This window comes from Pyrus communis, chromosome 17, assembly GCF_963583255.1.
Source record: "Pyrus communis chromosome 17, drPyrComm1.1, whole genome shotgun sequence".
NCBI lineage: Eukaryota > Viridiplantae > Streptophyta > Magnoliopsida > Rosales > Rosaceae > Pyrus > Pyrus communis.
The window spans coordinates 12,998,223-13,016,443 of NC_084819.1; the positions used below are offsets into that span (position 1 = coordinate 12,998,223).

General features: G+C 36.6%; 1 protein-coding gene, 1 non-coding gene and 2 pseudogenes across 2 annotated transcripts; 3 read left to right on the forward strand and 1 right to left on the reverse strand.

The window, feature by feature from the left end:
* Nucleotides 1–246: 246 nt before the first annotated feature.
* Nucleotides 247–2,513, forward strand: LOC137723478 (beta-glucuronosyltransferase GlcAT14C-like; annotated as a pseudogene).
* Nucleotides 2,514–2,543: 30 nt separating this feature from the next.
* TRNAV-AAC (transfer RNA valine (anticodon AAC)) lies at nt 2,544–2,617 on the reverse strand. The gene has a single exon. It is a non-coding gene; the product is annotated as a tRNA-Val (tRNA).
* Nucleotides 2,618–3,238: 621 nt separating this feature from the next.
* On the forward strand, nt 3,239–5,869 carry LOC137722238 (transcription factor-like protein DPB; annotated as a pseudogene).
* Nucleotides 5,870–10,033: 4,164 nt separating this feature from the next.
* LOC137723665 (dof zinc finger protein DOF2.4-like) lies at nt 10,034–11,917 on the forward strand. The gene is made up of 2 exons (XM_068462864.1): nt 10,034–10,237; nt 10,433–11,917. Exons 1-2 carry the CDS (start codon nt 10,187–10,189, stop codon nt 11,489–11,491), a joined length of 1,110 nt encoding a protein of 369 aa, XP_068318965.1. The 5' UTR covers nt 10,034–10,186; the 3' UTR covers nt 11,492–11,917.
* The last annotated feature ends 6,304 nt before the right edge of the window (nt 11,918–18,221 follow it).

Consider the following 18,221-nt stretch of genomic DNA (forward strand, 5'->3'; position numbering starts at 1 on the left):
AGATAAATTCAAGAACACTACTATTGAATATCATTAATTGTTAAGGACCAGATTAAGGAGTTATGTCAATGTCACGAATCATTTTGGCTAAAAATACTTTAATGTATTTGATTGTTAAATTTGAAAGTATTTGTGTCTATTTAGATGAAATTTTAGATATATTTAAAAGATTTTATAAAAAACGATATTTTTGAAATTAAGAATTAATTTTTGATAAATACACTCCCAAAAACCCACCTCACCGCCATGAAAAGAGCTCGCTCTCAATGGCTCATGATTTTGACCGCCACTTCCCTCCTCTTCCTCTTCCTCTTCCTCCTCACCCTAACTCTCGCCGGACACGGTTAATACTCCTCCTCCGCCGCCGCCGATTTTTACTTCGAGCAACGCGAATTCACTACCCTCGACCGGAATTTCGAAGACGTGACGGAGAACACCGACGACGAAAACAACCACAGGTTGGGGCTTCCGAAACTCCCGAGATTCACCTACCTCATATCGGGCTCCAAGGGCGATGGCCCCCAGCTGCGGCGGTTTACCACCCAAGGAATTACTATTTACTCCACCTATCTCGAAGCTTCTGATGTTGAGCGGCTCGAGCTGGCGAAGTACGTGTAATCGGAGGGCGCGATTCGGGAGTTTCGGAACGCGATGGTGATCGGGAACGCCAATTTGGTCACCGCCAAGGCCCCACCATGACTGCCTCCACGCTCTACGTCATTGCGATTTTGCTGAAGCGGGCATTGGGATTGGTTTATTAATCTCGGCGCCTCGGATTATCCTCTCATGTGCCAAGACGGTAGCTTTACTATTTGTGGTAAATCTAGTTAATTTTTTTGATTAAGGGTTAATTATGTTTGCTAATTATTATTTGGGTTATCTAGATCTGTTGCATATATTTTCGTTCTTGCCAAGGGAGCTCAATTTCTTGGAGCACACAAGCAATATTGGTTGGAAAGAGTGAGTAAAGCATAATGCTTTTTAAATTTTAACATGTTTGTTTCGAGTTCGAGCGTTGGACGTGGTTTTTATAGTTTCTCACATTGTGCAAATGTTGCAGAAATCAAAGAGCAAGGCCTGTTATTATTGATCCTGTTTTGTACCACTCTATGAAATCCGGTGTGTTTTGGGCGAAAGAGGGAAGATCAATTCCGGCTTCGTTTCGTTCAAGTTATACATGGGTACTACTCCTTTACACTTAAGCATAGCATACGTTGATTATCTTGTGCTGGCTAGGATAGAAATGTATGATTTCCTATTTTCCAGTTGAGTCTATGAAAGGTAGGACCGAGTGGATTCTACTAGTACTGCTAATGGATGCTTGTGTGTGCTAATACAATGTATGCATCAACACTTGTTATACTAGTGGTAGGGTTTGTTAGGTGAATCGGAAGTTATGACATGGAAATGGTTTCACAATGTTCATACCCTAAACCCTATTAATACTGCTTCAAAAAGGCCAAAACAAATTCGGTTCTTTAGTTTTAAGCTTTCTGTACAGCCTCCTTACTGTAATTTTGCATTACATCATTTACCTTGAGAAGAAAAAGCATAAGGTATCTGGTATTTCTTAGAACTATGTGTTCAATGTGCTTTCTTCAAATAACCAATGCAGCTTTAGCGCCGAGTACCATTTCTAATGAAATTAGATAATTTCTGTGTTTCGCAAGACTGGAGGCATTCGATTATCTCCAACATCAGTATGATATTGGAAAACGTACCATCAGTGTTCCTTTAGATTTTTAACAAGTGTGCTGTCGCAATAGTCATGTTTAACACTTAAGTTGTAACCTTGCGTTTTTATATATTTGGTTTTTGTTACCTTGATTGGGAATCTGAATGTGCCATTTACTTGGTGCAAGCTAACTTATTGTACTTGTTGGGAACTTGTAGTGGGTTGTGGAACTGTAATCTATCTTTGTCAGTTGCACTCTCTGTGGCTGATGGTTTGTTGTACCATTTGATTTTGCACACCTTGAACCTAAAACTTTCTACTTTCAGGATCGACGTGGGTGGTGCTGACGAAGTCATTTCTCGAATTCTGTGTTTGGGGTGGGACAATCTTCCCGGTACTTTCCTCATGTACTACACCAGTTTCTTGTCATCCCCAGAGGGCTACTTCCACACTGTTGCCTGCAGCCATAAGGACTAGCGTGAATCATAACCTGCATTATATAAGGTGGGATAGCCCACCGAAGGCAAATCCAATCAATCTAACGTTGGAACATTACAACGACATGGTCCAAAGCGGAGCTCCTTCTACCAGTACATTTGAAGGACGTAATGTATCTTTTTATTTCTTCTCTATTTGAAGGGCGAATCGTTTCTGCCACGATAGGACGTAATGTATCTGTATTACGGACTATCATACTATTGTTAGTCTTCAAGCTCCAGACTGCTGAATTCAACAGTAACAACTAAGGATTCAAAGACGAAAGTTTTTTCATCACAAAAAGAGAAGAAATGAAAACAAAACAGACTGATCGGAGAGTCGTAGGTTAATCAGAACTTCATCTCACAGCTAAAAAATTTAAAATGACTAGTGGCTTCGCCCGGGTTCGAACCGGAGACCTTCAGTGTGTTAGACTGACGTGATAACCAACTACACCACGAAACCTTGATGTTCTAATCCAGCACTACACATTATAATACTACGAATAAAAATCAAACACAGGCTGGCCCATTTGGATGGGCAATTTCGTCAATTGGTCTCAGGGCTTCCCTTTGGGACCTGGGTTCATCTGGGACTGTTCCTACTTCGTATTCGCGGAAAGCGGGAACTCCAAATATGTTGCAAAAATCCCTCTAGTTTTAGGGTTTCGCGTTCCTCCTTCGAAAAGCTTCACCTGCCTTCTTCAGGTTACATAGTTCACTATTTTTCCAGTTGAATGCCTCCATTTTTTTCATTATCTGTTGAAATTTAACCCCACAAATACATGATCATTGAAATTATTTTTTAAATTATTTTCTCTACTTTTTTTATTGATGAACAATATCTGGATTCTCATTGTTCTAGTAAATTTAGAACTTCATCAATTTGCTCACTCTCTATTTTTTTATTCAATTACTTTTTGGTCATTCTGAATTGATTTTTTTGTTTTTTTTGTTTTTGGAAACTCATCAATTTGGTCTCTTTCCTTTCATGATGCAAGAAAACAAATTCAAACTGCAAACACCTAGTTTTTTTTTTTTTTTTTTTAATTTTTATGTTGAATTTGCAGGAACTTAGGAATTTGAGGATCACTGCCAAGTGTAGATACTAGAACAATATGGATGATAATTACTCAGGGGATCCTTCTAGTGGATTCTCTCAGAAAGATTCTAGTGCAGCAAGTTCTGTTTCAGCTTCAGTGATGAACAATGCAGCTGCTTCCGAGGGTGCCCGAAGTTCTGTTGAGATGTGAGTCAAGTGGCTTATGCGTTTATTCGCTCTTCGTATCCATATGTTATCATTTGAAAATTTTTGAGTTCTGAAATGCAGCTGCTTGATGGCTGCATCAAGTGGCATTTGTTTCTCAAAAACGTTTTGTTTTTCTTTTCCTTTTCTTTTTGTTCCTGCAGAAATGCACCAAAGAAGAAAAGGGCATCGGCAATAATGGCGGGAGGTCTGCGAGAGTTCAGTTCAAGAGGTCAGTAATTCATACGAACGATTCAGATTTGTGTGTATGTGTGTGTGAAATGAAAGAAGACTATCGTATTCGTTGTAATAGATTACTACTTTGTAGGAGATGGGGCTAGTCAACATCTTATTCTCTTCTTCTTTTTCAGTTTGCAACATATTGGAGAGCAAGGGACCAACAACCTTATCTAAGGTATGTTTTCTTTATTTTTCTAGAGTAACTATGAAGTTTGTTTGGTGAAGGAGCGTTGGGGAAAAAAATTAAGAGATCCCTTACGTAGTAGCTAGTAACTGTTTATAGGATCGTGTATCTATGGTTTTTCATTGCGATAATGGGTATGGCTTCTCATTGAATTAAATTTTGGAGTTCGTCATGGTTATGTGAAGGAAAGTTTTCCAGTGCCGCCCAATCTTCAGAGTTTTGTAATTTATTTTGGCTTATTTGACCAGTGAGTGGTTGAGTATCAGTATTTACGGTGATGATGTTCAGGTTGCAGATGAGATAATTTCTGAGTTTTCTGGAAATGACTGTGAAACAGCAAAGTGTTCGAAACAGGTTCGATTCAGAACAATACATGGAACTGATTTTTGAGTTACAATAATCATTACTTTTACCACGATTTTTCTGTCATGAAAATTACTCAAGTATGTTGTGAAAATGATTTTTCAACTTCTCAGTTTGAAAATGTACGACGTCGAGTATATACTGTGTTCAATGTTCTTGAGGCACTGGATATCGTCACAACAGCTAAATAGGAAATCAAGTGGAAGGGGCGTCCTCCAGACAGAAGTATAATGAATCTGGAAGGGATGAATGTTAGTGAATGTCATTATCTTGATCATGTGATACATCAACATACTATACAATAATGGGATGGAATAATTTGACAATGTTGATTTGGTTTTTGATCCTTTCAGGAAGAGTGTGTCAAATTGGTGAATACGATTGGAAGGAAGACGGCACACTTGAAAGAATTAGAGGAGCAAGTAACGAAGTTTTACATACTTTACGTCTGGTTTTCTTCGTTCCTGATTTTGCAGTCTTTTGTGTTTTTAGACTCTTATTCAGTCATTGTAGGAATGGTTTAGCTAGTATGACTTGTGTTGGAACATTAGTTGCAATAACCAGTTGGCGTGATTTCTCGTAAAAAAATCTATAAAGACTGGAAAATATAGAATTTAGCATTGTTTAATTTGTCCCAAAGAAATTGCTCTACCGGCTTATGTTCTAATCGTCTTTTTTATTTTTGTGGAAATATGTTAAAGATTGCAGATCTCAAAGATTTAATGTTGCACAATAAGCAGTTGCTCAAGAATGGGAACACCCTTCCTGAAGGATTTTCGTTGCCATTTATACTGGTTCAGGTATATGACTTTGTTGTCCTCTGTCTGTTTTGCATGACTATGACTTGTCTAAAGTTTAAAAAAAATCTGTTCCGAGTCCTAATGATCGCACAACTGAAGCATGCGGTTCTCATTCCTTTTGAGTTGAATGTGTAGGAAAGGATAGTATGTTGAAAGGAAGGCATACCCTGTTCCTAATGTTTGTACCATCAATCAACCATCCGTATCCATAGTTCAATTTTGTGTAACGTCTCTAACTTTCTTTAACACATTCAAATCAAGTGCGAGAAGTATTGGTTTTACAAGGATTAGAATCATGGGTTCTAACTTGTATAAATACATAGGGTTCACAATTATAAGCAATGTATTCAACAGCTCGTGTATGTGTATGACCATAATTACAGTTTTCAATTCTTTTCCTTCTCTAGACAAGCTCTCATGCTAGTGTTGAGGTTGAGATTTCCGAAGACATGCGCATGGTGTACTTCGATTTCAATAGGTATCCATACTTTGTGTTGCTTTGGAGACACTTTAAAGTTGTTCTGAATAATCGTTCACTTACAGTTAAATTGTCTTTTTGGCAGTACACCCTTCTCCTTGCACGATGATGCAACCATTGTGAAGCTATTGCAGCGTCACCAGCGGCCAGAAAGAACAAATGCTTCTCAAAGTGCTTCAGTTCACTCGTCTCCACGCTCCGGCGCTCTGACCAGACCTTTCCGTTGGAACTCCGAAACAGATATTCCTAATTCAAAATGAACAAATGTTGAGATGGTACCAAACAGAGACACACCTATTACCGGAACTTTGTATAAATCGTTCTGAATGTTTTGAAGGTCTCAACAATTACCTCTGAATTATATGGCTTCAAGTAAGTCTCTTCGACAACTTGAGCCTGTGTTATCAAATGTGCACTTTGTTTCAATTTTTTGGTTTAAGGAATTTGCTGATACTTTAACAAGCTTCATACTCTGAGGAATTTGCTGGCAGAGATCTTCATGGAGAGTGACTTTTTTTTTTTTTTTATTCCCCACACCCCCTAACCCAAAGGGACCGTTATTTCTCTTCAAAATTGCGCCACGTGTCTCTTTTACTAGCCATGGTTAAGCAATGTATTTAATTAAATCTCCACTTAAAAGAAAAATAATTTCGTGAAATTTAAAAACTTAATATTTATTCTTTCATCAATCTCCCACCAATTAAATTATTGGATTGATGTTGCGATTCGAAATGATACAGGTGAATTCGTGGCTGGGTGTGCAGTGCAGGTGCATATAAGCGTTGGTGCAACTGAACTTGTGTTGGTGCTGGTAGGCTTGTGTGGCAGAGAGAGTGAGGGCTGGACATTTAAAGAAAAAAAAAAAAAAAACCGTTTGAACCACCGGAACTGCACCGACGGTTTGGTTTTTTTTTTTTTTTTTTTGATGGTTAAACCGCAGCACACCAACCTTAATTGGTTTGGCGATCGGTTCCCAAAATTCTTAAGGTGTGGTTAACCGAACCAACCCGCATATATTTAATTTAATTTTTTTAATTATAATTAATACGTGTAGTTATATAAATAGTTAGTTATTTACGAATTATCGCATTTCCACCATATGAAAACAAAACCTGATTAGTTTAAGAGTCCCCTTCGAGAAGAATAGGAGCACCATTTGGAGAACGCAGCAGTTGTCGCTTTGGTGCTATTCTTGGATTGCTTCATTTGTGCTTTCCTTTAAGCAATCACTCATATTGACGCGATGTTTTGTAGCTTTTGGAAGAGAAATTTATTATGTATTTTTGTGTTCACACAAATCGAGAACCAATACATATCAACCCGTCACATTCGGTTAACCGACTTGATCAATTTTAAACCTAGCTGGATTGGTTTCGGTTTGCAATTTTGGCCAAATCGATCAGGTTGATTTGATTTTAGTTTTAGCCCAAAACCGATCCAAACCAACCCGCGCCCACCCTAGTGATTGTTTTGAAGTTGATATGAACCAAGGGTATGTTTATGAGCTAGCTTTCGAGAATCGAAATAATATCATGTAATTGGCAACGGCGAGATGACAACTTGGTGGCTCATGAAATTGCCATATTTGCTTTACATTGTTATTGTTTTCTGTTATGGTGCGGGCATGAACTTTTATTTTAAGGAAAAATAATAAAAATGATTTGAAAACTTTGAGTTTTAACGATAAGAACAAAATAAAGGGTAAAGTAAATAGTATCAGGATTGAATTTTTAATGTAAAAATATCATTTTTCGTTAAAATAAATAGTACCATGAGTTTTTCGTTAAAGTTTCCCTTATTTTATGATGATAGGAGGAAGGGGGAGTGTGAAATTAAAGATTGCAATCATTTATTATTTAAGGTGAGAGAATAGGAATAAATGGTAAGTTTTATTTTTAATTCGTTTATTTTTTTTTCCATAAATATTTAATCAAATACACAACATAATCATGGTTAGTGAATGTGTGACACGTGTAGATTTTTGGTAGGGGGACTAACTTTGTGTGTGTGTTTTTTTTTAATTGACGATGGCATCTATACTAATCTAACGGAGGAATTGGGTAAGTGGTCATCTTGGGTTAAGGGGTGAGCAAAAATAGTCTCTTTTTTTAGAAGAGAGAGACGCTACGATCTTCTCGGCGAGAGAGAGGATGTGGAAAAGATTGAGGATTAGGCTGTATCCAAAGTTGATTTGTGTTTGAAGGTTGTTTGGTGTACAAAAACTCTAAATACGTACTTTCTGTGGTTTCATCAAATAAGTTTTGTTTCAGTTAATTTTTAGTTAACTTATGAAAACAAGCCTACAAAACTAGAATTTGAGTTTAACCATGGCAAGTGGTCTAGTGGAAACGTAGTAGAATTTTCAATCGGATTTGCTCCCCAATCTTTGTTTCGAGGCACGAAGCTAACATAAACACGGGTGATTTTCAGACTAAAAATTTTGGGAAGATATGTGTCATTTGATTGTAATTAGGAGTGTGCTTAAATATGTTAACCCTTCCAAGCCTCAGTGGAGATTATTCCTACACTTTTGGGCGTGGGATACCTCATACTTCGGCTTAAAAAAAAAAAAAAAAAAAGAAATTTGGGTTTGAGTTATTAAAAATTGTATCTGAGTTGAATACCAAACGGCCCTAAGCATTCTTCTACTCTTCTTTGTAATGTTAAAACTCTTTAAGACTTGATTGTTAACTAACAAAACTAAATGATTAAAATTGGTCAATTTTAGCAAATATGAGTTAGACTAGTTGATCAAAATTCTCTCTCTTACATTCGAACTTGAGTCCCCTTCTTAAATTTGAGTATTTTAGAATCTAAATGAGAAGCCATTATTGACAAGTCATCGTGCACTCCAAATTTACAGAAGCATGAGAAAAATTTGGAGTCCGACTTCAATGCTACGTAACACTCAGTTTAACGTGTGTTTTAGTCGTTAGATTTAACTGTCATAGCAATTATATGTTTTAATTTTCAGTCTTAATCACTCACTTTCCTATCGCATAATGTTGCATGCCATTGAAGAAAAATTAAAAACTTTGCATTGAGAATAGTTCAGCGTGATATTTTAAAGTGGCACTAACACCCTAGAAAATATCCCCTTGTCAAAAGATTGCTAGGAAACAATTACAGGAAAATTGTGATTTGAACTTAAACTTTATGTAGTCAAAATTGGATGTATTTTTGCTCACGATTTTCAAGTGGTAGTAATATTAACCGCTTTACTTATTATCATTAAATGAATTTAAATTTTAGAATTGTATTCATCCATTATACAAATGTCAAAATTTAAACACATCTAATAATAATATATAAAGTTGTAAACGTCACTATTATTTGACAGGGTTAAGCAAAATATTCCCTCAAAGTCGTCTGCATGGCCATCGCCATATCGTATGGAGATTGGATCCAAGTCATTATCTGGTTCACAAATGATATTTTATTAGAAAAACTAAAAAAATAGATTGAAAATTTTGAGTTTTAACAAAAATAATAAAAATTTGTCGTAAATGAATAATATTAGAAATAATTTTTTAAAGTAAAAATATCTTTAATTTTAAAAATAAACAGTAACAATGATATTTCGTTAAGATTATTTTATTAGAGGAGGAAAAAAGAAGTATCACATGGAGTGTGAGAAGTGAGAACGGCAACGAAGGGCGCGTGGGCAGAAGGGAGGGAGTAATATTAATATAATATTCCCATGCAAAAATAAAGCAAGAGAGTGGGGTAGGGGGAAGGGAACAGAGTGGACCGGGGTAAAAGGGTTCACTCGGTCGGACACTTGGACTGTGACCCTGTGAGGCCACTCCACCAAAGCACAAGAACCACCTTTTCTTTTTAATTAAACTAATGCTCCCATAACAATATCTTTTTTCATAATTTAATCATGCATTATTTCATATTTTAATCATAAGATATTGGGTCATGTAGTCTTTTTATTTTTCAATTTACATTAAATTTATTTAATTGTGGGAAGAAAATTAGAGTTTTGATAGAGTGTGAAGCACTTCATTAAAATTTAGTTTGCATCAGACTATGATAGTTAGATATATAAATTTGACACACTTAATAGTTATTAACATAATCTCTAACACAATAAAACTAAATACAATGATAGAATTCATCTGTATTGAAAACGGTGTTGATAAGTGTATCAACATGAGAGTTGGCCATGTAGAGGATCTGCACCAAATTAAACTAACACTAACACATACATAATATGATATAATACTTAAGCTGCTCTCCACACATACATAATAATTTATGAACAACATCATCAACTTTTTCCATTCAGGATGAGAGCCACTCATCTCTTTTTCCCCAGCACAGTACAGCACAGCACCCACAGTAAGAGAGAGAAGCTTATGGATTAAGAAACTGATAGAGGGAGAGAACATCCTTCTCAAAACCCTAAAAAGTAATAAAACAAAAAGAGCAGTCTTAGCATAGTGAGAGTGTGAAGGAACAATGTTCAACTAAAACAAAACAACAAGAAGAAGTAAAATTATTAGTATATAAATACATAAAAGGCTCCTCCTTTATTTTTGTTCCTCATCACTCCCACCCTCCCATTCTTTCTTTCTATCTTCCTTTCTCTCTCTCTCTGCAACTCTCTAGCTTCTCTCTCTTTGTTGTTGATGTGATTCTCTCCACTATTATCTTCAAAAACCCATCAACCTTTTACAAAAGAGAGAAAGAATTAAAGACCACCACAAGAGAGAAGCATGGTTTTCTCTTCCATTCCAGCTTATCTTGATCCAGCCAACTGGCAGCAGGTAACCTCTCTATCCACCTTCTTCAGCAACTTGGTTTTTCTCAGGGAATTTCTTTCCCCCAAAAAAGTGAAAAAAACAAAAATTCAAAAGCCAAATATTCTTATTGCTTTTGTTTTATTTCATGATCTTCTTGAATATACCAGATATTTGATTTTTGCTTTTTAATTTGATTTTTCTCTCTTCTTTCATTTGCAGCAACCAAATCAGCACCACCACTTAACAGGAAGCAACACCAACAACATTAGCAACAACAACATCGACAACAACAACTCTCACTTCCTTCCACCTCCTCCGCAGCCGCCGCCTTCAAACCCTCATGGAGGCAGTGGGGTAGGTGGCGCAGGCTCGATCAGGCCAGGCTCCATGGCAGATCGAGCCCGCATGGCCAACATCCCCCTCCCAGAGCAGGCACTAAAATGCCCGCGGTGCGAGTCCACCAACACCAAGTTCTGCTACTTCAACAACTACAGCCTCACGCAGCCCCGCCACTTTTGCAAGACCTGCAGAAGGTACTGGACACGCGGTGGGGCCCTGCGTAACGTTCCAGTTGGCGGTGGCTGCAGGAGAAACAAAAGGAGCAAGGGAACCAGCAGCAGCGCCTCCAAGTCCCCAGCCAGCAGCTCGGACCCGCCAACCGGCTCGGCCAGTTCGTCAGGCCACGCAAATTTAGGGTTAAACAACAACAGTACGGCCGGCTCGGCGGATAATGATAACATGATGATGAGCCCGCAAATCCCACCGCTCCGTTTTATGTCGCCTTTCGCCACCGACATGGCTTTAAATTTCGGCATGATGAACAATAATTATGGAATTGGAGACTTGAATGGTTTTCATCAGATGGGGAGTGGTCCAGGAGCTAGCGGTGGATCGCTCTTTAATTTCCAGCAGCAGACGCCGTCGTTTCCTTTCATGGCGGGGTTGGATCCTACGTCAGCGGGGCTGATGTTCGAGAGCAGCGGAGTTGAGCTAACGGGGTATAATCAGGTGCGGCCAAGAGCACCGTCTGCGGGGATGAGTATACCTCAAATGGCTTCGGTGAAGACGGAATTAGAAAGTCAGCAACAACAACAACAGAATCAGGAGTTGAATTTGTCGAGGCAGTTGTTGGGGATGAATAATAATTCAGGAAATGATCAGTTCTGGAGCAATGGCGGCCGCGGCGGTGGTGGTGCTAGTACTACTACTGCATGGACTGATCTTTCGGGGTTTAATTCTACTTCCACTACTAGCAATAATATTAACAATCCCCTATAAACTTCAGTTCCAATTTGTACTTTGGTGATCAGATCGAATACTTCACTGCGAAGCTGCTAGCTTCAAGTTTTACTTAATTTTATAGAAAATTAACTCGGAAGAAATCAAGAGCTCCTTCCTATCATTGGATGATAAAATGTGAGGAAATTAAGGATGATGAGCTTTGTTCTTCGTGATGGTCTAGTAGAAACCCTAGAAATGGTAGGTTTTTGTTTTATGTTCTTGTTTACTTTTTTTTCCTGCTTCATCTGTGAGCTTAGGGACTGTTTTATTTTGGATTTAGTTTTAGGAAGGCATTATATATATGATGTATGAGCTAGCTAGCATGCTTGCAATACTATTAAAGTGATTGTATGAGTACTTCATGGAGCTTTGAATGAAAATCAAACGTCTTTGTACTTCAATCAGTTAACAAAATAGCACTGTCTGCGCTGAATGTTAGTTTTTCTCTTCTGGAATTGAACTTATCTATATAAAACTGTTTTTATTTTTATTTTTTTGCTATGCAGCAACTGTTTCATATAGTTATGATAGAATAGTGAATTTGCAGTTTATGAGAAGATATGTAGCTTAATTTAGTCGTTGGACTTTGCATGTGCTTATAAGAAATAAGCCTACTCCTACTTCATAGCCGATCAAGATTCAACAGTTTCGTGTTAATTCTGGAGGCTCTCTGTTCTTGACTTTAGTTGATACCATTCCCCCGTTTAATACTTGGAAAGTTCACTTGTTTTGATTTAGCTTGCGAGAGCGTATTATAATATTGACACATATTTTGTATTAAAGTCAAAATTCGACCATTATTATTAATCACTAAAAGGACTAAGCTTCCAGTCTAAGGAAGCTTATCACTTAATATATATGCTAATTCCTGTCTGCTAGATATTCATCTTCTTATATACCATGCGTTCTAATTGTATATGGTCGTTGTGCGGTATTATATAAGGTTGGCCAAAACAAGATGTATCCTAACTCAGTTTCTTCAAATGGCCTCTTTTATTCATTCATCTACGTCGTCTTTTTTTTCAAGAACATGATAATCCCATTTCACAACCAACATCAATGGTGGATCCAAGATTTTTTTTTTTTTTTTTTGGAGGAGTGAGGTGTATAAAATGGTGTTTGTAATGGGGGAGGAAGACTGCTGCGTCGTGTAAAGAATGAGAGATTTTCCCTTAAGAAAACTTAAAGTAGTTTTAAGTGGCTAGACCAAAATTACATTGTTTTGGCCAGGGTTTAAGCCCTTGGACCAAACGATGCGACTTAAAACTACTTGAAAATTTTTCTTCCTTGGTGTCAATGCTTAAATACAAACATAAAAGGGTTTTTATTTTCCTTGGTGTAGATGCTTAATCAAATATGTACAAACATATCTTGTAAACTACAAATTTAGAGGTGCAAAGTTTCAATATGTGTGTGTGAGTGTGTTTTGGTATATTTTTATCCTCCCATTATCCTGGCTGGCGACAAAGTTAAAAAAAAAAAAAAAAAAAAACCCTAGCTAATTAGTTGGAAAATTATCTTAAAGCCATAGATTTTGGTAAAACCATGGCCTTTTTCATTTGTGGGACAACGCGTCATAAACTTGCGTCGTCAAATATATTAGTTCCGGTCCTATTGCTTCATTATATATATGCATGGAACCCATGGAAGATAGAGAGAAATCAGTTTCCCACTTTGTTTTTGTCTAAACATAACATAATGCAGACATATAAATACGTCCACCGGCAGAGTTGAGTGACATCCAACTCTCCAACAAAACCATTTGTTTACAAAACATGCATGTCCAAATCTTGTTTTATTATTTATTAATTATTATTATTATTATGCGCATGAAGAATCATCTTATTCTATGATTGAAATCCCAATAATTGGGTTTGCGTGAGGCACTAAGATTTGGACCGACGAGAAAAAATGATTCTGTAATAATATGTGAATGTACTATTGTTGTGTCCTGGCCCCTGATGACCCTGATGAGATCAGATGATTCATGATGATGATCATGAGGCTGCGTTAATTACGTTAATTTGGTTTTGTGTACTACTTTAGGACAATTCTCTCAAAAGAAGCCAAAATCGTCACTCAATTCCACAAACATAAAAATTCCAATTCCAAAATCATAGGCCATGCCACTGCACAGACAATGAGACATGGATATAGATTGGTCTTCGACTTTCTGTTATGACCCAAAAAAATATAATATTTAAAAAATAATGAAAAAGAGTCACTTAGTACTACGGTTTATTGATTTTTTTTTTCACTGTCTTAGGTTCAAATTTGAATCACATTATTGCTAACTCATTGTGAGGTTAAACTCAACTTACTCTTAATGTAAATAATATTGTTTGTTAAAAAAAAAAAAAAAAAAGAATTTGTTTTGCTATGTTTTTCTTGAGTTTCAAGGACAATTTTTGGGTTAGAGCTAAGAGTATAAATCTCATTTCGGAAAAATAAAAGACTTTGAATATACTTATAAGTAGCATAGTTACTTTTCATGTTACCAATTGTTTTTATAATCGAAACTTCAACTTTTTTTTTTAATCTAAAACACAGTCACATATCATTTTTTTTCTATTTAAATCATAACAAGTAAAACTATTTTTGTTAATATACTCTGAAAGGAGAACGCATCGACTATTTCATCTACATAAATTTATGTGTTTTCAATTCTCATAAAATTCTCGAGTTTTGTGTGCTGAAGAATAACGTTAGGCTTTCTTTGGCAACGGCACTACTCATGCTGTCAATGAACGGAATGAAAGATTAGCATCATTCAGAATATATGCATGTCTGACCATTTCGCAGCTTTGACGCGCGTGAGTGTGTGGTTGGTTCACGCTAGGAGACAAACTTCTGTTTTGTCAGTTTCGTAGACCGGACAATATGACATGACAGGGGGCCCTCCCGGACTCCCAGTGATTCGATATAACGTTGGCACGCGCTTCAGAGCTTCGTGCTACTTCCTTTCATGTATCTCTCTGTGCAGTCAGTTTTTCGTAGACCAAGCTTGCTAGTTTCATTTCTGACACTCACTGGTCCGACTGTTCATATCAATACGATCAAATCCAATGCAATACTAGGGTTTTGTTCATACCCTAAAACTATACTACGTTGGTCATTTCATTTGAATTAGGGTTAGGTCTTGGATTCGACTGATAAATTTTTCAATCCAATTCAATTTAATTTGGAGTAATCGTAACTAATCTTCTATTGTCACTAATTTACTGATTATATTGCTAACAACATCTTTAATATATATTGACTTCAAAGTTATAATTAAAGTTTATCTTCAATTAAAAGGTGGTCAACAAACGTGATAGTACTACGCATATACAAACTAAATTATTTATTAAAAAATGTTTCCAAGTTGATTCTATCGATGAAGGTTTATCCTCGAAGCTCAAAAATATTTGACCCCTCTGGTTATTATTTGCCATCTCTCTCTTATTTCAAGTATTGAAAACCAAGCACGAAACCTAAATCAATGGGAAAACTATTAGAATAGTTAGATATAGTTCCATCAACATTGTTTTGTTGTCCCCTTTTAACCTAGAAATGTCTGTTTGAGAAGATTGCCTCGCAACTTGACATGAACAGACTTTTGAACACTATCATATAATCCAACTTTTGTTTTTACAGCGAGAGATTGAACCTAGCTAGATTCATATATAGTTACTCTTTCCTACCACACTTTCAGTGCGAGCTACATTTGCTAATCTTATTAGTATAAATCAAGAAAAGTGATTTTCGCACATAATTTCTTCTTGCAGATCTTTTTTTTTATGATCTTTTGATTCAACAAATCAAAAGAAAATTAATGAACAAAATGTGCATGTAAAGTGATAATAGTATTTGAAAATCAGTGCCCTAAATCAAACTCTCTCCCACCATAAAATATACTAATCCCTCACAGTACAAAATAGAATTAAAGAACATATAGCAAAGCAAATTTGCGTTGAACTGTAGTCTGCTCCAAACAATGGTCCAAATTTCGATCGATCATGGACCCAAAAAATAAACAGTACTGCCTTGCTGGCTAAGTATTTGATGTGCGCGCCCTAGTTGTCTTTTTTACTTATTGCTAGTTCTTTTCTATACTTTTCTTAAAGGACTTGGCAAGATGTTTGCCGAAAGTAGGATAATATGTCTAGCAACCAAAATTCGGTCATATTATATATTGTTTTGGTACAAAATCGGTTACAGAAAAGATTGCAAGGCTTGTAATGTATCATATTATAGTTGCACCAGACCTCAAATCCATAAAAATTTCCATTTCACCATAGTCGAGTAACTTCCCTAGACTTTCATTTGACTGTAAGAAAAACAAGATACGTATAAGACAGTTTTAAAACCATGTAATCACAATATATATATATAGAACATTGTGTGTGTGTGTGTGTGTGTATCAGGGTTTCCCCCCTATTTTAATCAGTAACTACATGGTTCTTACGGGATCCCATCATCCCGTTTTTGTTACAATGGACAGAGAGAGGTTTTGCTAAGAAGGGACTCGACATACAAAGTAATGTTATTACTATGTGGGTAGCTAGAAATTAATCAAAATTTATATATTTTCCAAGTTGGAAGAGTAGTCATGTTGAAGAAAGGAATCTATGTAGCTGCTGGGTTGTTTGGATTTGCTTTTGCAAGAACCAAGGCTGGCTGCTCTTGCCAAGAAGGAATAAAGCATATTCAAAATGCTCTAACAGAAAAATAAGCCTCATATTGATGAAATTGGGGTTCCACCATAAAACCAATTGGCAATACGGGGAGTAGCCCAAGATCATATAAGCACATAGCAAACATTGTCCCTCACCAATATAGGACAACTCTCAACATGCCCCCGCACGTGTAGCGGATTTTCAAGCCTACACGTGGACAACAACTGGGTGACGTGAAGCGCGTGTGGCCGTTGGACTTCACACATGGACAACCTTGCTCTGATACCATGATGAAATTGGGGTTCCACCATAAAACCAATTGGCAATGTGAGGAATAGCCCAAGATCATATAAGCACGTAGCAAACATTGTCCCTCACCAATGTGAGACAACTCTCAACACATATATGGTCATGGTCGGTTAACTGAATTGAGTGAGTGTAAAATTCAGAAATAGAGTTGAATGATCCCGAAAGTGAAGATATATATTTACTGAAATGTGGGCTTCTTCTTCTGATATCATCATCATCATCATCATATGTACGAACAATAGAGAGCAGTAGAAGGAATTTTCAGGGGCTCGGAATTCCAAACCAAATATATTCTAACTCACTCTCTCATTGATCCTCATGTTGCTGTGACTGTGAGCCAGACACATGGGTTTGTGTGATATATCAGTGACATGCTCTCTCTCTCTCTCTCTCTCTCTCTCTCTCTCTCTCTCTCTCTCTCTCCCTCTCTCTCTCTCCACACAAAGAGATAGTGGCAGCAGCTTCTCTCTCTCTCTCTCTCTCTCTCTCTCTCTCTCTCTCTCTCTCTCTCTCTCTCTCTCTCTCTCTCTCTCCCTCTCTCTCTCTCCACACAAAGAGATAGTGGCAGCAGCTTTCACTTTTAGCATGATGTCCCTGTTATAACAAAAATGTCTGTGTATGTGGATATAATCCACATGAACAGGTGCAGAAGCAAAGAAAGAGACTAAGATTCCAAGCTCTTCTGGGATATAGACCTCACATTCTCCCACATGCATTTTTTCTTCAATTATATGGGTACGTATATCCATAAATATCCTCATATAATTAGATGCTCAATCAACAACTCATGTTACGAAATTAAAATTTAATATCATTAACTACTGCTACGGGTCAATTATATTCTTCTCTACTTGTAACAATTGAGAAGTCTTAGCTTCGTCTCTCATACTAGTTCAACACCTAATTATAGGTGATTATTTTGTAATGAGCCAAAATTCCATTCCTCAAATATGGTTGTAAAAGAATAAAATAAATCCTGGCGTCGTTATTAGGAGCAGCCCTATACAACACTAAAGATTACCTGTGTCTAGGTATCAATAGTCAATGAGATATATAATTACCAAGGTCCCCTACATACACAGCGTCTTTATTTAGGTAAGAATAGCATCCTACGAAGTCATTTTCCCAACAATTCCAAAGAACTTAGCCATGCAATATGTAAATTGACTATTAATTTCAGGTCAGCACAACCAGATGCATGCATTTGGTAAAGTAAATTATTCCCAACCTGGGACAGTTAATTGAATAATTTATAGTCCTGACCGATCTCTTTTCTCTTTGACAACTAACAATTTAATCCGCTGACACTAGTCGTTTGTAAAAAAAACATCTTTACAAGAATATGATTTAGTGCAATTTTTTTTTATTTTTTATTTCTGGATTTTTTTTGGGGACAGTTCATACCAAGGGCAAGGGTACAATTTAGGTTTGATCAATGAGATCTATTTGATTAGGTTTGACACCAAAAATATAACCGAAGCAACTAATACTTAACTGTTTGGTTTGGTTCGATTTTGAGCAATACCATCATTGAAACCGAACTAAACCAAACCAAATTATTGTTAATTGGTTTGATTTAGTTTGATTCGGTCAATTTAAGCCTATTCAACACATACATAAAGAAACGTTTTAACATTTCAAGAATTTTATCTTCTAAACCTCCAGACATCTCATGCATTCTAATTGGATTGAAAGATTAACTAAACCTTTCTCAACATAAAAAGTTCATCATGTTAAATATAACTAATTAAGTTTCAATT